The following is a 22,948-nucleotide window of genomic DNA, read 5'->3' as shown; positions in this document are numbered from 1 at the left end:
TTCCAGGCTCATCGCGGAACTCAATAAAAGGGGCATCCCTCACCAGGCCTCTGCCCGCAAAGCAGAGCTGTACAAGCGGCTGATGACCACCCCGGGTCCGTCAGGCGTCCAGCCGGGCTCCACAGACACTCAACAGTCTTTGAGGCATCTGCAAGCCACCATTGACTCCTTGGTCGGCATGGTGACTGATGCCCAGTCCAGGGTTTCGGTACTGGAGTCCCGGGACCCGACCCCTCCCCCCAGGCTCCATACCCCCCGGCCGAGTCCGTGGTTCCTCAGTCGGCCTCCGTAGGTACGGCCATTTTCACTCCCAGGGTGGCCCCGGCTCATTTCATCCCGGACGGCATTAAGAAGGAGATTCTGGGGGGAAAGGACGTGAACTTGGCGTCCATCCTTATCGCCTCACAGGACCTCCCTGAGAACAGGGTCATCAATTGTGGTGACGTCTCCCTTGTCCTGAGGGCCAAGGACGCAAGGCTGAACGAAAACTCACCATCCCGGAGTTTGTTTTGGCGTTCAGCCTGTTCAGGGATGTCGTGTGCTCGGCCCAGCCCACAAGAAGGGAGGAACTAGATTCCTATCTCTATCTGGTCACTGATCTGGGGCATAAGTACGGTGGCGCGTCATTTTATGACTATCACCGCTCCTTCTCTGCGAAGGCTGCCCTGGCTCAATTCCAGTTCGTCACCAATTGGGCAAATATAGACATGGAATTGTTCTGCCACCACTTCGCGGGCCTCAGGGCCCCGTCCTGCTCAGGGTGCCAATCCATCTTCCATTCCGCGGACTGGTGTCCGAACGCGGTCAACCCTGTCCAGGATAGGTCCCTGCCTGGTCCCTCAGGTCTCCAACCGGGCACCCCCCGGAGTGGACAAACTGGGCAGGCCCATCGTGTACCTGGGCAAGAGCCAGGTCTGTAATAATTACAACAGGCATGGCTGCAGCTTCAACAGTTGCAGGGCCCTCCATGTCTGCTCGCAATGTTTCAGGGCTCACCCGCGTTCCGCCTGTCCCAAGGGGTCGGCGAAGCAGCTATGACTAGCCGACATTGACCTCGACCTCCTTGCAATCCTTCTGCAGGGACACCCCGACAGGGGGTTTGTGCAGTTTTTGCTGTCCGGCTTCACAGAGGGATTTCACACGGGCCTCATTGCTCTGCCGCAGACGCCTTGGGAGGGCAGCAACCTGAGGTCGGCTTCTGAAGACCCGGCAGCGGTTGAGGAGTTGCTCCAAGCAGAGGTTGACAAAGGGTTCCTAATTGGGCCACTTGAGTCGATTCCATTTTCCTCCTGGCGCATCAATCCCATTGGCCTGGTCTCCAAAAAAAATACAAATAAAAAAAGGTTAATCTATGACCTGTCCGCGCCTCATGCCTCTGCCGTCCCCAGTCTCAACTCGCTCATCCCATCCGAGGAGTTCTCCATTAAATATTCCTCTGTAGATGAGGCGATTAAAGGTATAGTAAACTCCGGCAGGGGTTCCTGGTTGGCAAAAGCGGACATCTCAGACGCCTTCAAGCTCCTCCCCGTCAAACCGTACTTATGGGGTTACTACGGGCTTAGATGGGCCAACCGCTATTATTTCGCAAACAGGCTCACGTTTGGGTTGAAGAGTAGCCCTTGGTTGTTCGACCAATTTGCCAAGGCCCTGCACTGGATCCTCGTCCACCATGGCGGATTACCAACGGTCATCCACTACCTCGATGACTTCCTGATCATCGAGGGTCCACAAGGCAGGTCGGGCAACCTAGCTACTCTTCTTCAGATTTTTTCCAGCCTACAGGTCCCGATAGCCCACGCAAAAACTGAGGGCCCCGCCCACAGGGTGACGTTCCTCGGTATCACCCTGGATTCCATCCGGATGGAGGCCAGCCTCCCGGAGGAAAAACTGGCGAGTTGCCGTGCGGCAATTTCCCACGCCATGTCCGTGGGCTATCTGTCCAGGGTGGAGCTCCAATCCCTGCTGGGGCGTTTCAACTTCGCCTCCAGAATTATGCCCCAGGGCAGGGCTTTCACCTCCAGGTTGCTCCAGCTACTGCCTTCGGCCCCTGACCAGAACAGCATTGTCCACTTGGACAGCCATGCCAGGGCGGACTTGGCCATGTGGTCCCTGTTTCTATCCTCCTGGAACGGGATCTCCCTTTTTGTACCATCATGGGCACCATCATATCCCACCGTTTTCTCGGACGCTACTGCGTCCCGGGGGTATGCCGCTATTTTTGGGTCCCATTGGATGGCTGGCCAGTGGCCCATAGAAATCCGGTCAGTCGCCGAAAATCTGAGTTCATCTTCCCTCCTGGAGCTCTACCCCATCGTGGCGGCAGCCCAGAGCTGGGGTCATCGCTGGGCGAACACACCGGTGATGTCCACCAACGCTTGGTTATCGGTGATGAACATCATCACAAAAGGTCGGGCTAAATCCCCCAGGATCATGTCCCTCCTGCGCAGACTAGTTTGGCTCTCCCTCACTTATAATTTCCATGTGTTCTGCAGTCACATCCCGGGGGTCGAGAACGTGGCGGCAGATGCCCTGTCCCGATTTAATTTCCCCCTCTTTTTTCAGGTGCTGCCAGGAGCGGACCCCTCGGGGTTCCCCCCTCCGGTCTTCCAGTCTCTAGTGATGGACTAGAGTCCCTCCTTGCTCACGCCAGGAACCTGGTTCAGCACCCCTCTCCTCCAATACCATCAGGAACTACCAAGCCAGTGTCAAGGTTTACGAAGGTTTTGCCAGGTCCCACCCGCAAGGTGGCTTGGACGATGTCTCCTACACCCTGGCGTTTATAGCCCACTGTCACCGCAATCTCAGGCTATCCTTCAACACCATCAAGCTGTACCTAGCGGGGGTACAACACTGCGCAATGCTCCATAACCCGAAGGGAGGTTCCATCTTTTCAGTGCAGGCGGTAAAAGCTGCCCTTAGGGGGGTCCAGAAGTGCGGGGACGTCCCTCCCGTCCGTAGGCAGCCTGTCTCCGGCGAGATGTTTAGGCGACTCTCGTCCGCGCTGGATGGTCTTCCTTTTGGGCACTCTCCTAGTTTGATTATCAAAGCAGCCATGTACCTCGGGTTTTACGGGTTCCTCAGGCCAGGTGAGTTCACCAGCACCTCCCCTAATAGTCAGGGGTTGCAGGTGCGACAGTTGTCCTGGGCCCATGACCATTTCGTCCTCTGGCTCCCTTCCACGAAGGTCAACCAGCATGGACCACGTTCGGAGGTCAGGTTTTTTAAAACCTCCAACGATTGGTGCCCAGTCATGGTCCTCCGTCAATTGCTAGCCCTGTTGCAAGATGCCTCCCCAGAGGCCCCGCTGCTTCCTTGGCGTGGGGGGCCCCTGACGTCAACCCAGTTTGTGGCCCACATCAGAACGCTGGCCTCAGGTCTCGGTTATAACCCGCTGGCCATCACAGGACACTCGCTCCGAATCGGAGCCGCGTCCTCAGCATCAAAAAACGGGGTCCCGGCTCACGTGATTAAGTGCATGGGTAGGTGGCGCTCTTCTTGCTTCACGAGATACATCCCGAACCCGCATGTTGAGATTTCCCAGGCATTTTGTAACCTTGCTCTCTGAGTGGTATTAAAGGCTTTGGTCACTACTCTGCTGTCCTCGTTTATTTTTGCCCACTACTAGGCTTACCCTCGCTCCTGGCTTCCGGCACAACACAGCCAGCTAGGTTAGGGGAAGCGCTTCACCCTCTCATCACAGTTAAGCCTCTCTAATAAGTGGAAGGCTGAAAAGTCAGCCTGAATTTGTGGGAGGGGCATCTTACCTTTTTAAGCTCCAGCCCCCAGCTCCTCAGGGCGCTTCTGTTCACACCCACCCACCCCCCCTGTTCTCAACCACTCCCCTCAGGGTACGCCCACTACTAGGCTTACCCTCGCTCCTGGCTTCCGGCACAACACAGCCAGCTAGGTTAGGGGAAGCGCTTCACCCTCTCATCACAGTTAAGCCTCTCCCATAAATGTAAAATAGAAAGAAAAAAAAATCACTGAGTGTGTACATAGAGATATCCAAATGTACATTTTTTTTTTTAAAGTAGGCAACCCCTCCCTTTACATTCCAGTATTGGGTCATTACCTCGTCCATGTCCCCTACCCAAAGTCAGGTCAGGAGATTGTAGCCATAAAATCAGTAAGATGGAACCACTTCTCAGAGAACCCTATTATAAAACTTGCAGATAGCGTGAGGTTCGTATACAAGCCTTACACAGACCAGAACCGTTAGAGGGTCAGGAAAAAGTCCTTTCCAGCCGAGGTCACACATGAAACCCTTATGTTGCAATATACATCATAGAAATACATGCCCTACTCCATATTTGGTCCACGTGGTTCCTCCTGAGAACTCAGCCCATGTGTATGCTTCCATGGTATCAAAATCAAATAGATCCCAGCTCAGTAACAGGAGAAATTAGATAACTCCAGCAATCCTGCCATTACCTCCACCATGTTTGGTACGCACGTGTGCGGGACATTCGGACGAAGTGGATGGCATGCCCGAAAAGATATGCCTACCAGACACTCTACATCAGAAGAAACCATAAGGAAAAAAGTGCATTCTCTCATTCTTGAAAAATTCTACCTAACAAATGGATTTGCTAATTTCTAATTCACACCTCTGTGGAGAACAGGGCTCCCCCAAACACCTGGTGAGGTGGACACTGCATCCAGGTGGAGAATTAATGGACAGGTGGCCACCATGTCACCGACGTGTGAGCAGAAAGATAACCTCTGTAGGATACATCCACACGAGGTGTAAATGCTGCAGCCTCAGAATTGCAGGCAGAAAATACAGAGCTCCAAAGTAGCAGCAAAGTGGATGAGATCAACAAATCTTACCCACTGCATAAAGGATCCATCCAGAACCAGGGATTTGGGAACACATCCCTGACAAACACATGAATTTTTCTGAAACAAAATACATCCCCTAAAGATCTACCCTAAATATAAACACCAAGTATAACAAAAAATACATTTACACAGAATAAGAAAGAAAAAACATTTTATTAGAACATCATTACACATAATGTACAGAGCAGATGATGGGGGTGACTGTGCAGCTGTGTCACACAATGTACAGAGCAGATGATGGGGGTGACTGTGCAGCTGTGTCACACAATGTACAGAGCAGATGATGGGGGTGACTGTGCGGCTGTGTCACATAATGTACAGAGCAGGATGATGGGGGTGACTGTGCGGCTGTGTCACACATGATGTACAGAGCAGCATGATGGGGGTGACTGTGTAGCTGTGTCACACAATGTACAGAGCAGATGATGGGGGTGACTGTGCGGCTGTGACACATAATGTACAGAGCAGATGATGGGGGTGACTGTGCGGCTGTGTCACACAATGTACAGAGCAGATGATGGGGGTGACTGTGCGGCTGTGTCAGGAAGCCTTCATGTAGGTCCTGTTCTGTGGAGGGAACACAATTAAAACGGCCTCATGTGTAAAGTAAAACCCTGATGTTGTCTCAGGATTCCTTACATCATTCTCAGGCCCTTCGGTACTACATGATTGTGGGGTCTGCAGGATCTCCAACTACAGCCTGGGAACAGTGCGAGGACACCGCGTTGAATTACTCTATTATTATATGTGGACACATCAATATCTGATCTTCATAGAAGATGATAAAAGAGAAGGAACTGAGCAGAAAACACATTCACTTTACAACTACAGAACTTTTTTATCCACAGAAGAAAATGTCATCAGTGGATTATCTATCCTGTTAGCATCACACGTAGGTTTTCATGGCAGTTTTTCAAGCTTTTTTCGCTAAAGCCAGAAGTGGCTCCTGCAGGAAGGAGAAGTCCTTAATATTTCTCATTCGCTTCCAACCCACTTCTGACTTTGGCTCAAAATTGCCAAATGGGAACCAAAGACGGAGATTATTAAGCCTTTTACTCTACTTTTGTGGCATTAAAAAAAAGTTGTAAATTATGCAGGCCATATTTGTGCTATCATTTGTGACCTTTTGTGCTTATCAACACTTTTCGAAGGAAAAGGTAAAGGAGGGGGTCTTCTGCAGCCCACCAGATTTACGATAATGTGACCTATAGGAGCATGGAGGACAGATATACATTACGTAATAAATTGGGAACATCTCGTGCCGGCGCACAGGAGATCAAAACTTATGTAGGAAATGACAATATGGAGAAATCTCACCCAAAGTTCTGACTTGAAATGGTTAGATGTTTTCATATGCCTGATATCAGTAAAGATGACGCCGTCTGTGAACCTGCATTTTTGCACCTAGTGTAAGCCTTACTGCTTTCTATGTGCTGTACCCTACACTGGTGGTGAGGGTTTTATTAGTTAGGTCTTTACGTATCATCTTTTTATATATCGGTAGACGGGAGCAGAAGTCCCCCAATACATCACTAACAAATGGTCATTCCCCAAAACCCTGCATGGAGCACCATCATGGAGAGCTGATGAATTATGATCTGCGTTTCTAGGACTCATGTTACGAGGACAGTGCTGCACTTCAGGGGGTTACACTTCACTATCTGGAAACGGGATAAAATAAGCATTTGCAGAAAGGGGAAATGGTCATTAATACACAGCATCACAGGACAGCACATTATGGCCTGGAAATGTTCTGCATATGGGCTAGATTCCCAGCCCATCCATTGTGGTGGGTGGAGACCATTGATGGGTGGGTCTGGTAATGTGGCCAGGATTAGGATGGGAGGACTGTACGAGCAGTGAGGCCAGTTAGAGGCAGCAGTATAATAAGGACTTTGGAGCAGATGTTCTACAGACATTATATTAGTAAACTGTATGTTTCCAGCACATTTCTGAAAATAACGAGTGGCCAAAACATTTAACCTTTAAATATGTTTCTGGGTTGTGAGGGGAAAGCGGAAACCCACGCAAACACAGGGAGAACATACAAACCATGCAGATGTTGTCCTTGGTCAGATTCAAACCCAGGAACCCAGTGCTGCAAGGTAATGTATTACACCCACAGATTATCTGACCAATTTCTATCCAATCAGACCAATACTTGGTGTGTAGAACAAAAGATCTGTGTGTGTAAACTGCCAGCTGACCAATGATTGGTCAGAAAATCTGTCAGATAATCTGTTGGTGTAATACAGGCCTAACAGTGCTGATCAGTAAAGGTCCCTTACATGGGACTACAGAGCAGAAGATTATCGAGAAGAAAGAGTTCCTTCTGACAATCTGCTGCTTGCTGGTGGAGGAGACCAGTGTATTTACATGCAGCGATCTCCTCCAGAGTAAGGGGAGGAGCGATCACTAATGCCATCGCTGTTCCCCATAATGACTCGTTGTTTCCCGGCAGCAGATCCTGTTTACACAGCACGATCTGCTGCCGGCAAAAAACAATTTTTATGTACAGTACAGACCAAAGGTTTGGACACACCTTCTCATTCAAAGAGTTTTCTTTATTTTCATGACTATGAAAATTGTAGATTCACACTGAAGGCATCAAAACTATGAATTAACACATGTGGAATTATATACATAACAAACAAGTGTAATACAACTGAAAATATGTCATATTCTAGGTTCAAAGTAGCCACCTTTTGCTTTAATTACTGCTTTGCACACTCTTGGCATTCTCTTGATGAGCTTCAAGAGGTAGTCCCCTGAAATGGTCTTCACTTCACAGGTGTGCCCTGTCAGGTTTAATAAGTGGGATTTCTTGCCTTATAAATGGGGTTGGGACCATCAGTGGCGTTGAGGAGAAGTCAGGTGGATACACAGCTGATAGTCCTACTGAATAGACTGTTAGAATTTGTATTATGGCAAGAAAAAAGCAGTAAAGAAAAACGAGTGGCCATCATTACTTTAAGAAATGAAGGTCAGTCAGTCAGCCGAGAAATTGGGAAAACTTTGAAAGTAAGGGCTATTTGACCATGAAGGAGAGTGATGGGGTACTGCGCCAAATGACCTGGCCTCCACAGTCACCGGACCTGAACCCAATAGAGATGGTTTGGGGTGAGCTGGACCGCAGAGTGAAAGCAAAAGGGCCAACAAGTGCTAAGCATCTCTGGGAACTCCTTCAAGACTGTTAGAAGACCATTTCAGGGGACTACCTCTCATCAAGAGAATGCCAAGAGTGTGCAAAGCAGTAATCAAAGCAAAAGGTGGCTACTTTGAAGAACCTAGAATATGACATATTTTCAGTTGTTTCACACTTGTTTGTTATGTATATAATTCCACATGTGTTAATTCATAGTTTTGATGCCTTCATAGTCATGAAAATAAAGAAAACTCTTTGAATGAGAAGGTGTGTCCGAACTTTTGGTCTGTACTGTATACACAAACGATCGAATTACCCGATGAACGACTGTTTCCCTCGTTCATCGGGTAATTGTAATCAGCGGTACATTTACCCTGCCAGATAATCGCTAACAAGCATTCCTATGAAAGCTCATTAGCGATCATGTTTTAGATTCTCGCCCATGTAAAGGGCCCTGAAGCCACCATGCTCAGAGGTTAGCATTACTGCAAATTCAGTTTATTGTTTACTTCTCTTCCATCACCGTTATCTTTCCATAATGCACCAATCACCATCAAATATCGATATGTCCACATATGTTATATAAAAGTCTCCATGGAACGTCCTTCCCCTTACACTATGTCACTGTGGATTGTCCTGCAGTGTAGGTGGAGGTATGAATACAGTAAGAAGAAGCAAGGTCCATGGGGACAATTCATCTTCACTGCTCTGACAGTAAACAGACCTGTGAACTGTTTGTGAATAACCTGATGAGATTGAAGTCATACTGCGCTCTTATAATATTTCCCCAGTTCCAAACAAGAATATGGTTCTGTGATGACTACCAAATCTGATTTTCTTTTAAACCATTATTCTTATACAAATCATCAAAATGGTGTTACCTTGTGTGACTTCTCTGATGTAGAACAAGATTGTATTTATTTCTAAAGCATTTCCCACATTCTAAACATGAATACGGCTTCTCTCCTGTGTGAATTCTCTCATGTTTAGAAAGATGTGTTTTAGTTTTAAAGCACTTCCCACATTCTGAACAGGAATATGGCTTCTCTCCCGTGTGAATTCTATCATGTTTTAAAAGATCTGATTTAGTTGCAAAACATTTCCCACAATCGGAACATGAATACGGCTTCTCTCCTTTGTGAATTCCCTCATGTGTAGTAAGATATGATTTCGTTGTAAAACATTTCCCACAAACTGAACAAGGATACGGCTTCTCTCCTGTGTGACTTCTCTCATGTTTAACAAGATATGACTTCTTTGTAAAACATTTCCCACAAACTGAACATGAATATGGCTTCTCTCCTGTGTGAATTCTTTCGTGCAAAACAAGATTTGATTTACATGTAAAGCATTTCCCACATTCTGTACATGAGTATGGCTTCTCTCCTGTGTGAATTCTCTCGTGTTTTAAAAGCTCAGATTTATATATAAAGCATTTCCCACATTGTGAACATGAATATGGCTTCTCTCTAGTGTGAATTCTCTCATGTGTAACAAGACATGATTTCTTTGGAAAACATTTTCCACAATCTGAACATGAATATGGCATCTCTCCTGTGTGAATTCTCTCATGTATAAAAAGATTTGATTTCTTTATAAAACCTTTACCACATTCTGGACATGAATAAGGCTTTTCTCCTGTGTGAACTCTCTCATGATATTGGAGTTTGGATTTTTCTTTAAAACATTTCCCACATTTTGAACATGAATATGGCTTCTCTCCTGTGTGACTTTTCTCATGTTTAACAAGATACACTTTCTTTGTAAAACATTTTCCACACTCTGAACATGAATATGGCTTCTCTCCTGTGTGAGTTCTCTTATGTTTCACAAGATTTGATGCATTTGCAAAACATTTCCCACATTCTGAACAAACATGCGGCTTCACTCCAGTGTGAATTCTGTGATGTACAACAAGTTGTGGTTTGCTTCTAAAGCATTTCCCACATTCTGAACATGGATATGGCTTCTCTCCTGTGTGAACTCGCTCATGATTGAAAAGATCTGATTTATTTATAAACAATTTCCCACATTCTGAACATGAATATGGCTTCTCTCCTGTGTGATATCTTCTGTGTAAAGAAAGACTTGAGCTATATCTAAACTGTTTCCCACATTCCCCACATTGAAACCTTTTACCCCCTTTCTGCCCGCTACTTGTGGTAGCAATCTGTGATAGGTCAGGAGAAGGTTCCTCTTGATTAGGTGGATTATATAATAGATCTGTAACGAGAAGGAATGGATATGCAATCAGAGCAATGTCTCCTGATGACCTGATCTTCTTTATAAATTTAGTGATCGCAGGATGTTTCACTCAGACTCCTTATTGGGATATTTCGTTAAGATTAAAAGTGGATTTTGTGATGTGTTCAAACACCAAAATAGATACATTTATAACGTTCCAACAAGGCCAGGTTCACATGACCAAAGTACGGATTTCTTATCTTGCACATGTCCCACCCACAACTTGTGTTTAACTGACTCGAACTCAGCATCAAAAGGATCTAAAATACTGTGAGCTCATATCAGTTAAAGGTGTTGTCCAAGTGTTTAATGCTGATGACCTATCCTCAGGATGGTTTCATCAGTATCCTCATCCTGAGGACAGGTCATCAGTATTAAACACTCAGAGAAACCATTTAATCCAACTGTTGGGCAGAGACACGTGCATAGTATGGGTGGATAATACGTCCATCATATGGTCATGTAAATTTGGCCTTAGACTGGAACCACACGTGCAATTTTAGATATTGTTTGAATCCAGCAGGAATGTGAGGAACACCTGCTTCCTCTGCTCTGTATGTGCCCCAGAATCCGCAACAGAAATTCAAGGCTGACTCTTGGACTTCTGCTGTGTTTCTGCAGTTTATATATCATGGATCAGCCTTGATTTAGTCTGAGTCAAGAAGGAGTATGTCATTTTTTTCTTGCTACACAGTAAAAGAAACCATGTGCAGAAATATAAGGTGGGTTTCGCTTTGAAAACAATGGATGATGGATTCTGCGTGGATTACGGTGCGGACTATAAGCCGAAATCAGGGCACAATGAGGTAATCTGAACATAATCTAACAAGTTTCAGTCAAGTCTAAGATTCAGTTCCACTGCTCAACTATCAAACAAGCAACGACAGTTATCAATCATCCATATTTCACCAATCCCAAGGAAAGTACCAAAGCTACAAGCACCAATGAACTCCAGGACCAGCACCAGAAGATAGCAGGACAACTGAGCCAATTAGCAAAGAGCACAAAACAAAATTTCCCCGGCTGTAAAATCATCCTGTCATCTGTACTCCCAAGAAAGGATATCCCCTAACATGGCACACGGAGCATCTACAGATCTGGCAACTGAATTCAGCTCCAAGTCAGACATCCCCCCGGCACAACATAAACCAGCATCACCTCTACGACAATGAACACTTCAACAACGAAAGAGTCAGCCTTCTGGCCAAAGAACTGATACATCACAGGCCCTGTTTACACAGCCATCAGAGGCCCTGTTTACACCGCCATCACAGGCCCTGTTTACACCGCCATCAGAGGCCCTGCTTACACCGCAGTCAGAGGCCCTACTTACACCGCCGTCGGAGGCCCTGCTTACACCGCCGTCAGAGGCTCTGTTTACACCATGAGAGGACCCTCTATCATAATGGATTCGGCGCTGCATCATGGCTTCCTGTCCGGAGTACAAAACAAAAAGTGATGCTCCTAACGCAATAAGCAATGTTTTCTCTGTACGCCCGCCTATTTATATAGGACATGCCCCCAACCTATACAAATAGTGACCCCCATCAGCAGACCCCAACATGAACATAGACCTCTCAAGATTCCCAAGCCCATGAGACTTGTACACAACATTAATCTCATCTCAGAATTAAGTTCCTTTCAATAACATACAAGTTTGTCAAAAGAAGTTTAATGTTTCTTGACTTCGTTGGGAACACAACTACAGAGGTGCCGGAAAATGTGGGAATCCTTTAGACTCGTCTATATTTCTGCATAAATTTTACCTAAAACCACATCAGATTTTCCGTCCGAACAACAGATAAAGAACCAAATCAAACAAATGAGTCCAAAATATTAGACTCGGTGAATTCTTTCTGAGCACATCTGCCCCAGTGGATACAAAGCTCTGCCGGTTAGGAAACACATGCAAGGATAAATCATAAGTCATGAGAAAAAAGATGCAGTGCCGGCTGGAGAAACCAAAGCTGTGAGGCTCAGAGGCTCATTACTATTCCCCTGTGAGGACTATTGACTGAGCGCACGTGCAGTCAGAGAGGCAGGGGAAGAGGTGTGTAGAGCGTCGCTAGTAGCCGGGACACTGACTTACCTGGAGTAATGTGTGTACATAGGGCAGAGCGCCTGCGTGATGTGGTGAGTGACTTGTCTGGTTTACAGTTACAGGATGGAGGACACCAAGCATCATATAAAGGGGAGGGAGACATGCTAGACAGATGAAATGGATGGGCAAATCAAATATATCAATGGACCATGTGAATCTGATCTGGTCCAAAGGGAATGTGAATTAGAGCTAATCTGTACACAAGGGCTCGTGCAGAAAACAAAACGAGGACAACAATCCAGAAAGGAGTAGAAAAAACATTATGACAGCACTCACTAGGCACAGCAGGACCGGGGAGCAGTGAGTGTGGAGCTCCTGGTGCTGGCTGTTCTCACCGCTCCCCAGTCCACTGGTGATAGGGATCAGATCTGAGGTCTGATGAGGAATAGGGGGATCAGATCTGAGGTCTGATGAGTATTGGGGTCTAATCTGAGGTCTGATGAGGAATAGGGGGATCTGATCTGAGGTCTGATGAGGAATAGGGGGATCAGATCTGAGGTCTGATGAGTATTGGGGTCTAATCTGAGGTCTGATGAGGAATAGGGGGATCTGATCTGAGGTCTGATGAAAAATATTTTATCTTCCTCCAAATCCTTGGTTCATCTTATAAAGTGAAAAATACGTTACTTATTTAAAAAAAAGCTCAGAAGCCGATCACATCTTGTTCTCCAGACTCTTGTCAGATGATGGTTGTAGACATTGTAAGTTAACACATAATATTTCACGTTTCTGGAAAATCTGGAAGTGGTCTGGTAAAGATTTTTGTACTAAAACGGAGGTAAATTTTCCTGCTGGATGACCTCTGACCCTGACGACCACTTCCTGTCCAAGTGTGGGCCCTGTTATATCACCTACATACCACTTGGGTTCAATCCACCTGATCTGAAGAGTCTCCACACAGGATAGTAGATACTTCTGATCCCAATATTTCTACCCTCTCTCAGTCTGTTGGTTTTTACCAATCATCAGGTTAATCACATAAACTTCTCATTGTTTCAGGCTTTACATTTATAATTTTATTTTTAAACAGTTGAACCTTCTTTGTGCCAGGACGGGATTATAGAGTGAAAGTAATGTCCCACGTAATACCCGGCATCTGATAAGACCTAGCTGATGATAACACACATCACTCCCAATTCCCTTCCTCCATTCATTACTCCATACCTGTGGTTACATGGACTGGAATGTCCTCCTCCACCTCACTCTTACACGGGGGATCGCCCATCATCCGCTCTTCTTCATCCTCCACTTTAATATCAGTCACATCTTCCCCCTGATTTGTCATCTGTAACAATTCAGGACAATACAGCAGACAGGTGGGAAATCTAACAGATCCACATAAGAGACCCCCACCATCTATGACCCCTCTATGACTGCAGGACCCCCCTATATAGATGTGTATAGGGCTCAGCTCCATCTACCTGATGGTTCTCTGGGAGCTTCTTCTCTGGACAGTCCTGGGAATACAGAGGACGGGGACATCTCTCGGGGGGATTTCTCCTCCTGGAGTCGGTATCTACAGGAGATAACACAGTGACTATATTATATACACTTATTACCAAAAAGATCCGCTCTGAGAAGGAGATGTTGGGATGAAGCTTTCTATGTGTGACTGTAACGATGAGAAATGTAAGTGACTCCAATATTAGAGGAAAAAGGATAAATAGAAAGGAGGCTCTAGGACCCTGGGTGGCGCCTCTTCCCTGGATACAAGATCAGATACGGTTGGGCACAGAGGCATACAGGTTTTGTATCCTGAGCATTAGGGTCCATTCACTCGTTCGCAACTTGGGTCCGGATCTGTTCTGCAATTTTGCAGAACAGGTGCGGACCCATTAATTTTCAATGGGGCCGGAACGGATGCGGACTGCATCCATATTTCCAGATCCGCACTTCCGGATCCTCAATTCCGTTCCTGAAAAAAATAGAACATGTCCTAGTCCTATTCTTGTCCGCAACTGTCTCCTAGCAACCGAGCGTGAGAATCGCACCGCATCCGCACTTGCTTGTGATTTTCACGCAACCCTATTCATTTCTATGGGGCCTGCATTACGTGAAAAACGCACAAAGAGGAGCATGCTGCAATTTTCACGCAACGCACAAGTGATGCGTGAAAATCACCGCTCATGTGAACAGCCCCATAGAAATGAATGGGTCGAGTGTTCACCTCACGCATCGTATCCTCGCGGAATACTCGCCTGTGTGAAAGGGGCCTAAGGCCACCACCAAGAACGATTTTGTGTGGTGTGGTTTCTGTTCCGGCTGCAAAAATAGATCGATGGCAGATAAGAAATGCAGGACACAAAATGTCATATTTTCATGTTCCAGCCAAAAAGAGATGAAAGTGAGAGGACACCTATTCATACACTGGTTTATTATCGATATTTCCAGGTCCAGGAAGTGAACCTTGACCTTGCTAGTATCCTCAGTGAACTTAATATTCCACTGATTATTATTAATATGCCTTATAAAACACATGAGAGAGGGCAAGGCATTGTACTGCCCACCGCCCGAACATCTGTATAGACTCTGGCGGATTCCCGATCATGTTGTTGCTTTAGTGCATGGATATATGCGCTGCCAGTGACAGAGTGATCTGCGCTTTTTTATTTCATTCAATTTTTATATACGAGAACATTTCGTGATTTTATTAATTTGCATTCGGGAAAACCGGAAATGACATGTTATCTTAAGCTCATGTGATCAGTGATTATTCAAATCAGAGTTCGGGTGGATTTGATTGTGACGCCCCAGACGAAGCGAAGGGCGAAACCCGAGCTTTTTGTCAATGAGTGTTTATGTGATGATCAGATAATATTTGAATCTATGTGACCCTTAGACCATTATAATGAGGAAGATCTTCTCTTACCCCGTTCCTACATTACATGTCATTACACACGTGTACACACTGCACATGACCGGACTGAGGCTCTAACACGGCCTCTTCTCACCTCGTCTCTTCTTACCCGGTGATGTCAGAGGCCGGGGAGCCTCCATCATGGCCTCCTTGTACAGATCCTTGTGTCCTTCTACATAGTCCCACTCCTCCATGGAGAAATAGACCGCCACATCCTGACACCTTACAGGAACCTGACAACACAATGACACCGTCATCACCCAGACCCCTCCAGTGCTGTTACTGGAGAATTTCCCAGCATTCCCAATAGTGTCACCTCTCCAGTCAGCAGCTCCATCATCTTGTGGGTGAGTTCTAGGATCTTCTGCTCATATATCAGGGGGGGAGGCTCTGTGATGGGGGTCCTGCTCCACCCTCCTGACTCATGGATGATGGGAGTCCCCCCCGATGTCTTCTTCACTATGGTGTAATCCTGTGGATGGAGAGAGACACTTAGGGAAAGAAATTCCTTCCTGACTCCAGATCTACACTCAGAATCCCTCCCTGGATCATGGCCCCATCTCCAGTAATCTAGTCACTAGAAGCTGAATATTATTACCCTCCAGACCTCCAGGCCCCTTCTAGACTCTTCTAGAGATCCCCCATGACTCCTTCCTCTGGCAGAGAGCTCCATAGTCTCACTGCTTACAGTAAAGACTCCTCTTCTATGTTGGTGGAAAACCTTCTTTCCTCTAGATGTAGTGGAGGCCTCCATGTTGTAGTCCAGTATCATCTAGATGTCAGACTAGTGGTAGAAATCCTCCCTCCAGGCCACACTCCGGCCATCTCCTCCTCTGCTTCCTCCTCCTCCTGGGTACAACCTGCCTACTTACCTTCTCATGGCTCCTACAACATGACTATTGTCTCCATGATCCATCACTGACCATACTGGTGGCTGATCTTCAGGTTCTCCATAACTTGGAAGGTCTGGAGGCCGTTCTCCAGGACCCTGGACTCTTCCTATCACTTCCTATGATGGATTCTCCTTCCCGATGTCTGACTTGTTACAGAATACAATAAAGAGGAGAGAAATCTAGAAAAGTTTACCTCTCCGCTCAGCAGGGGAGATGATCTCCAAGGTAGGTCTAATATTCTCTGCTGATCTCCTTCCTGTCCTCCTTGGTGGTCATTCAGGAGAAGAGGAGAGAACTGGAGGAGCTGGAGGCTTCTAGTACTGCAGGCGCCTTTATGAGGAGAGGAGAGGCTGGAAATCCTCCAGGGACAAGAGCATTAGTGAGACCCAGAACCGCACTTACTGCTCCTGGAGAGACCCCGCTTCTCAGAGCCCCCAGCACCGGGGATAAAGGGGGATTCTGGAGAAATGGCTCCAGACACCACAGCAGTGACTACTGACCAGGACCTGCTCTGTATCTGCTGCACTGCAAGAGCTGAAGGACCTGGATGATGTCACCGTCATGTGATCAGTGCAGGGGGCGGGAAGCTCAAAAGTGGAGAGAAGTGGTAGAGAAGGACCTGTGATGATGTCACTGTCATGTGATCAGGAGGGGGCGGAGCACAGCAGGGAGAGAAGTGGTAGAGAAGGACCTGGGATGATGTCCACCACCATGTGATCAGTGCAGGGGCGGAGCTCAGCATCAGTCATATGGTGATAAAAGACCTATGATGACGTCACTGTCATGTGATCAGTGCAGGGGGCGGAGCTTTTAGTGATTGGAGATCCAGTTCCGTTAGTTTATTACTTCTCCGGCAGCGCAGTGATGAGAGCCGATCTGCTCTATTACTCAGGATTTCAGCTCTTTGGACCAGTCATTGTTATCACAAGGATCAGATATTATTGTCCATCCAGTGGCGGATCCAAGCCTGGTCTCGGGAGGGGCAGTTCCAGATTATTTTCTGTTAGCAGCCACAAAACAATGGTGCTTATAGAACAGACTCCACAGTGTAGAGGTATACTGTATATTGTATGGCACAGTGTAGAGGTATACTGTATATTGTGTGGCACAGTGTAGAGGTATACTGTATATTGTGGGGCACAGTGTAGAGGATATACTGTATATTGTGTGGCACAGTGTAGAGGTATACTGTATATTGTGTGTGCACAGTGTAGAGGTATACTGTATATTGTGGGGGCACAGTGTAGCGTATACTGTATATTGTGGGCACAGTGTAGATGTATACTGTATATTGTGGGGCACAGTGTAGAGGGTATACTGTATTTGTGTGGCACAGTGTAGCGGTATACTGTATATTGTGGGGCACAGTGTAGAGGTATACTGTATATTGTGGGGCACAGTGTAGCGGTATACTGTATATTGTGTGCACAGTGTAGATGTAAACTGTATATTGTATGGCACAGTGTAGAGGTATACTGTATATTGTGTGGCACAGTGTAGCGGTATATCTGTATATTGTGTGGCACATTGTAGAGGTATACTGTAATATTGTGGGGCACAGTGTAGAGGTATACTGTATATTGTGTGGCACAGTGTAGAGGTATACTGTATATTGTGGGGCACAGTGTAGAGGTATACTGTATATTGTGTGGCACAGTGTAGAGGTATACTGTATATTGTGTGGCACAGTGTATAGGTATACTGTATATTGTGTGGCACAGTGTAGAGGTATACTGTATATTGTGGGGCACAGTGTAGAGGTATACTGTATATTGTGGGGCACAGTGTAGAGGTATACTGTATATTGTATGGCACAGTGTAGAGGTATACTGTATATTGTGTGGCACAGTGTAGAGGTATACTGGTATATTGTGGGGGGCACAGTGTAGAGGTATACTGTATATTGTGGGGCACAGTGTAGAGGTATACTGTATAATGTGGGCACAGTGTAGAGGTATACTGTATATTGTGTGGCAACAGTGTAGAGGTATACTGTATGTTGTGTGGCACAGTGTAGAGGTATACTGTATATTGTGGGGCACAGTGTAGCGGTATACTGTATATTGTGTGGCACAGTGTAGAGGTATACTGTATCTTGTGTGGCACAGTGTAGAGGTATACTGTATATTGTGGGGCACAGTGTAGAGGTATAACTGTATATTGTGGGGCACAGTGTAGCGGTATACTGTATATTGTGTGGCACAGTGTAGAGGTATACTGTATCTTTTGTGGCACAGTGTAAGGTATACTGTATATTGTGTGGCACAGTGTAGAGGTATACTGTATATTGTGTGGCACAGTGTAGAGGTATACTGTATATTGTGGGGCACAGTGTAGAGGTATACTGTATATTGTTGGTACAGTGTAGAGGTATACTGTATATTGTGGGCACAGTGTAGAGGTATACTGTATATTGTGTGGCACAGTGTAGAGGTATACTGTATATTGTGTGGTACAGTGTAGAGGTATACTGTATATTGTGGGGCACAGTGTAGAGGTATACTGTATATTGTGTGGCACAGTGTAGCGGTATACTGTATATTGTGTGGTACAGTGTAGAGGGTATATCTGTATATTGTGGGGCACAGTGTAGAGGTATACTGTATATTGTGTGGCACAGTGTAGCGGTATACTGTATATTGTGTGGCACAGTGTAGAGGTATACTGTATATTGTGGGGCACAGTGTAGAGGTATACTGTATTATGTGTGGCACAGTGTAGAGGTATACTGTATATTGTGGGGCACAGTGTAGAGTATACTGTATATTGTGTGGCTAGGGTTGTTGCGGGTATCGAAATTTCGATACCCAAGTCGATACTTTGTCCCGGTATCGATACGATACCGGGATTTCCGTTTTTCGATACTGGCTGCGCTTTCTGCGCAGTCTAGTATCTCTGAACATGAGCGCGCTGCTGTCGGCGCGCTCATGTTCTCTCTCAGCAGCACGGGGAGAAGGAAGCTGTCCTCCTCCCCCTGTGCTGCTGCCGCTGCCACCAATGAGAAGAGAGGGGGCGGAGGAGGGGCGGCAATGAGGAGAGAGGGGCGGAGGAGGGGCGGCAATGAGAAGAGAGGGGGTGGAGGAGGGGCGGCAATGAGAAGAGAGGGGCGGAGGAGGGGCGGCAATGAGAAGAGAGGGGGTGGAGGAGGGGCGGCAATGAGAAGAGAGGGCGGAGGAGGGGCGGCAATGAGAAGAGAGGGGGTGGAGGAGGGCGGCAATGAGAAGAGAGGGGCGGAGGAGGGCGGGCGCACCTGCGCCACCAATGATAGGATTACTATCGGAGCGATGGGAGGAGACATCAGCTTCACTAGTGGGCGTTCCTTTTTCCCTGCGCTGCGATTGGACAGCGCTACAGCCAGGGAGAAGGAACGCCCACTAGTGAAGCTGATGTCTCCTCCCATCGCTCCGATAGTAATCAGCAGCATGTGGAGCAGGAGAGGAGACAGTAATGGGGCACTGCGGGCGAACGAGCGGCGCCCAGGACTAAATGTGAGTGCTGAGACATCGCTGGGCGCCGCTCTGTGTGGCCTGATAGTGAAAGTCTGGACTCATATACAGTAGTCAGTCTTAACACATACAGGAGGCGGGTGCCGGCAGCAGAATCGCATTGCGGCACCCTGCCCCTGACAGGGAGCTGCGATCAGCGCAGTTAACTGCCGCTGATCTGCTAGTACCCGCCTCCTGTATAAAGGGGTAAAATTCATTGGTGGTGCAGTGTGCCCCCCCCCCTCAATCCCCCCATCCCATTAAAATCATTGGTGGCACAGTGCGCCGGCCCCTCTCAACCTCCAGTATTAAAATCATTGGTGGCAGTGCCACAGGGACCTCTCCACTCCCCCTCATTGGTGTGCAGTGGCAGCTTCTGATCGGAGCCCCAGCTGTGTAAGCCTGGGGCTCCGATCGGTTACCATGCAGCCAGGAAGCCCTGGTTGCCATGGTAACATCCCTGATCTGTGTGCACAAAGCACAGAGCAGCAGGGACAGTGTGGAGTCCTATTCACCCTGATAGAGATCTATCAGGGTGAATAGGAAAAGGGATGAAAGGATCCCAGGTTCTAGCCCCTAAGGGGGGAAATAGTTATTAAATAAAAAGTGAAAAAAAAAAAACACTAAAATATGAAGTATAAATCACCCCCCTTTTCCCAATTTCACATATAAAATATATAAATAAACATATTACATCGCCACGTCAGAAAAGTCCAAACTATTAAAATATAAAAAAAAAAATCTAGGTGGTGAATGCCGGAACAGAAAAAATAAAATAAAAACTGCGCGATTCGCCATTTTTAAAAATGAGGAATGCACGTGGCTTTTTTTGTTTATTTTTTTCGCGTGGTATCGAATGGTATCGAGTATCGCAATACTTTTTCATGGTATCGAAACCGAATCAAAAATTTGGTATCGCAACAACTCTATGTGTGGCACAGTGTAGAGGTATACTGTATATTGTGTGACACAGTGTAGCGGTATACTGTATATTGTGGGGCACAGTGTATAGGTATACTGTACATTGTGTGGCACAGTGTAGAGATATACTGTATTATGTGTGGCACAGTGTAGAGGTATACTGTATATTGTGGGGCACAGTGTAGAGGTATACTGTATATTGTGTGACACAGTGTAGAGGTATACTGTATATTGTGGGGCACAGTGTAGAGGTATACTGTACATTGTGTGGCACAGTGTATAGGTATACTGTACATTGTGTGGCACAGTGTAGAGGTATACTGTATATTGTGTGGCACAGTGTAGAGGTATACTGTATATTGTGTGGCACAGTGTATAGGTATACTGTATGTTGTGTGGCACAGTGTAGAGGTATACTGTATATTGTGTGGCACAGTGTAGAGGTATACTGTATATTGTGTGGCACAGTGTAGAGGTATACTGTATATTGTGGGGCACAGTGTAGAGATATACTGTATATTGTGTGGCACAGTGTAGAGGTATACTATATGTTGTGTTGCACAGTGAAGAGGTATACTGTACATTGTGTGGCACAGAGTAGAGGTATACTGTATATTGTGGGGGACAGTGTAGATGTATACTGTATATTGTGGGGCACAGTGTAGTGGTATACTGTATATTGTGGGGCACAGTGTAGAGGTATACTGTATATTGTGGGGGACAGTGTAGATGTATACTGTATATTGTGGGGCACAGTGTAGTGGTATACTGTATATTGTGGGGCACAGTGTAGAGGTATACTGTATATTGTGGTGGCACAGTGTAGCGTATACTGTATATTGTGTGGCACAGTGTAGAGGTATACTGTATATTGTGTGGCACAGTGTAAGGTATACTGTATATTGTGTGGCACAGTGTAGAGGTATACTGTATATTGTGGGGCACAGTGTAGAGTATACTGGTATATTGTGTGGCACAGTGTAGAGGTATACTGTATATTGTGGGGCACAGTGTAGAGGTATACTGTATATTGTGTGGCACAGTGTACGGTATACTGTATATTGTGTGGCACAGTGTAGAGTATACTGTATATTGTGGGGCACAGTGTAGAGGTATACTGTATATTGTGGGCACAGTGTAGAGGTATACTGTATATTGTGGGGCACAGTGTAGAGGTATACTGTATATTGTGGGGCACAGTGTAGAGGTATACTGTATATTGTGTGGCACAGTGTAGAGGTATACTGTATATTGTGTGGCACAGTGTAGAGGTATACTGTATATTGTGGGGGCACAGTGTAGAGGTATACTGTATATTGTGGGGCACAGTGTAGAGGTATACTGTATATTGTGGGGCACAGTGTAGAGGTATACTGTATATTGTGGGGCACAGTGTAGAGGTATACTGTATATTGTGGGGCACAGTGTAGAGGTATACTGTATATTGTGGGGCACAGTGTAGAGGTATACTGTATATTGTGGGGCACAGTGTAGAGGTATACTGTATATTGTGTGCACAGTGTAGAGGTATACTGTATATTGTGGTGGCACAGTGTAGAGGTATACTGTATATTGTGGGGCACAGTGTAGAGGTATACTGTATATTGTGGGGCACAGTGTAGAGGTATACTGTATATTGTGGGGCACAGTGTAGAGGTATACTGTATATTGTGGGGCACAGTGTAGAGGTATACTGTATATTGTGGGGCACAGTGTAGCGGTATACTGTATATTGTGTGGCACAGTGTAGAGGTATACTGTATCTTTTGTGGCACAGTGTAGAGGTATACTGTATATTGTGTGGCACAGTGTAGAGGTATACTGTATATTGTGTGGCACAGTGTAGAGGTATACTGTATATTGTGGGGCACAGTGTAGAGGTATACTGTATTATGTGTGGCACAGTGTAGAGGTATACTGTATATTGTGGGGCACAGTGTAGAGGTATACTGTATATTGTGGGGCACAGTGTAGAGGTATACTGTATATTGTGTGGCACAGTGTAGAGGTATACTGTATATTGTGTGGCACAGTGTAGAGGTATACTGTATATTGTGGGGCACAGTGTAGAGGTATACTGTATTATGTGTGGCACAGTGTAGAGGTATACTGTATATTGTGGGGCACAGTGTAGAGGTATACTGTATATTGTGGGGCACAGTGTAGAGGTATACTGTATATTGTGTGGCACAGTGTAGAGGTATACTGTAATTGTGTGACACAGTGTAGAGGTATACTGTATATTGTGGGGCACAGTGTAGAGGTATACTGTATATTGTGTGGCACAGTGTATAGGTATACTGTACATTGTGTGGCACAGTGTAGAGATATACTGTATATTGTGTGGCACAGTGTAGAGGTATACTATATGTTGTGTTGCACAGTGAAGAGGTATACTGTATATTGTGGGGCACAGTGTAGAGGTATACTGTACATTGTGTGGCACAGAGTAGAGGTATA

At 46.2% G+C, this 22,948-nt stretch overlaps 2 protein-coding genes across 25 annotated transcripts in view; one reads left to right on the top strand and one right to left on the bottom strand.

Moving 5' to 3' along the window:
• LOC120998305 (gastrula zinc finger protein XlCGF26.1-like) overlaps positions 1-22,948 on the top strand; it is a 4,064,644-nt gene that overhangs the window by 2,117,157 nt on the left and 1,924,539 nt on the right. The window lies entirely within an intron of this gene.
• LOC120998347 (gastrula zinc finger protein XlCGF26.1-like) lies at positions 8,286-15,421 on the bottom strand. Its single transcript, XM_040429013.1, has 3 exons — positions 15,299-15,421; positions 13,754-13,848; positions 8,286-10,210 (listed from the first exon to the last, which is right to left on the bottom strand). Exons 2-3 carry the CDS (start codon positions 13,812-13,814, stop codon positions 8,865-8,867), a joined length of 1,407 nt encoding a protein of 468 aa, XP_040284947.1. The 5' UTR covers positions 13,815-13,848; positions 15,299-15,421; the 3' UTR covers positions 8,286-8,864.

Source organism: Bufo bufo, chromosome 4 (genome assembly GCF_905171765.1).
Source record: "Bufo bufo chromosome 4, aBufBuf1.1, whole genome shotgun sequence".
NCBI lineage: Eukaryota > Metazoa > Chordata > Amphibia > Anura > Bufonidae > Bufo > Bufo bufo.
Note: the sequence above shows the minus strand (reverse complement) of the source record. Positions and strands in the feature narration are given on the sequence as shown.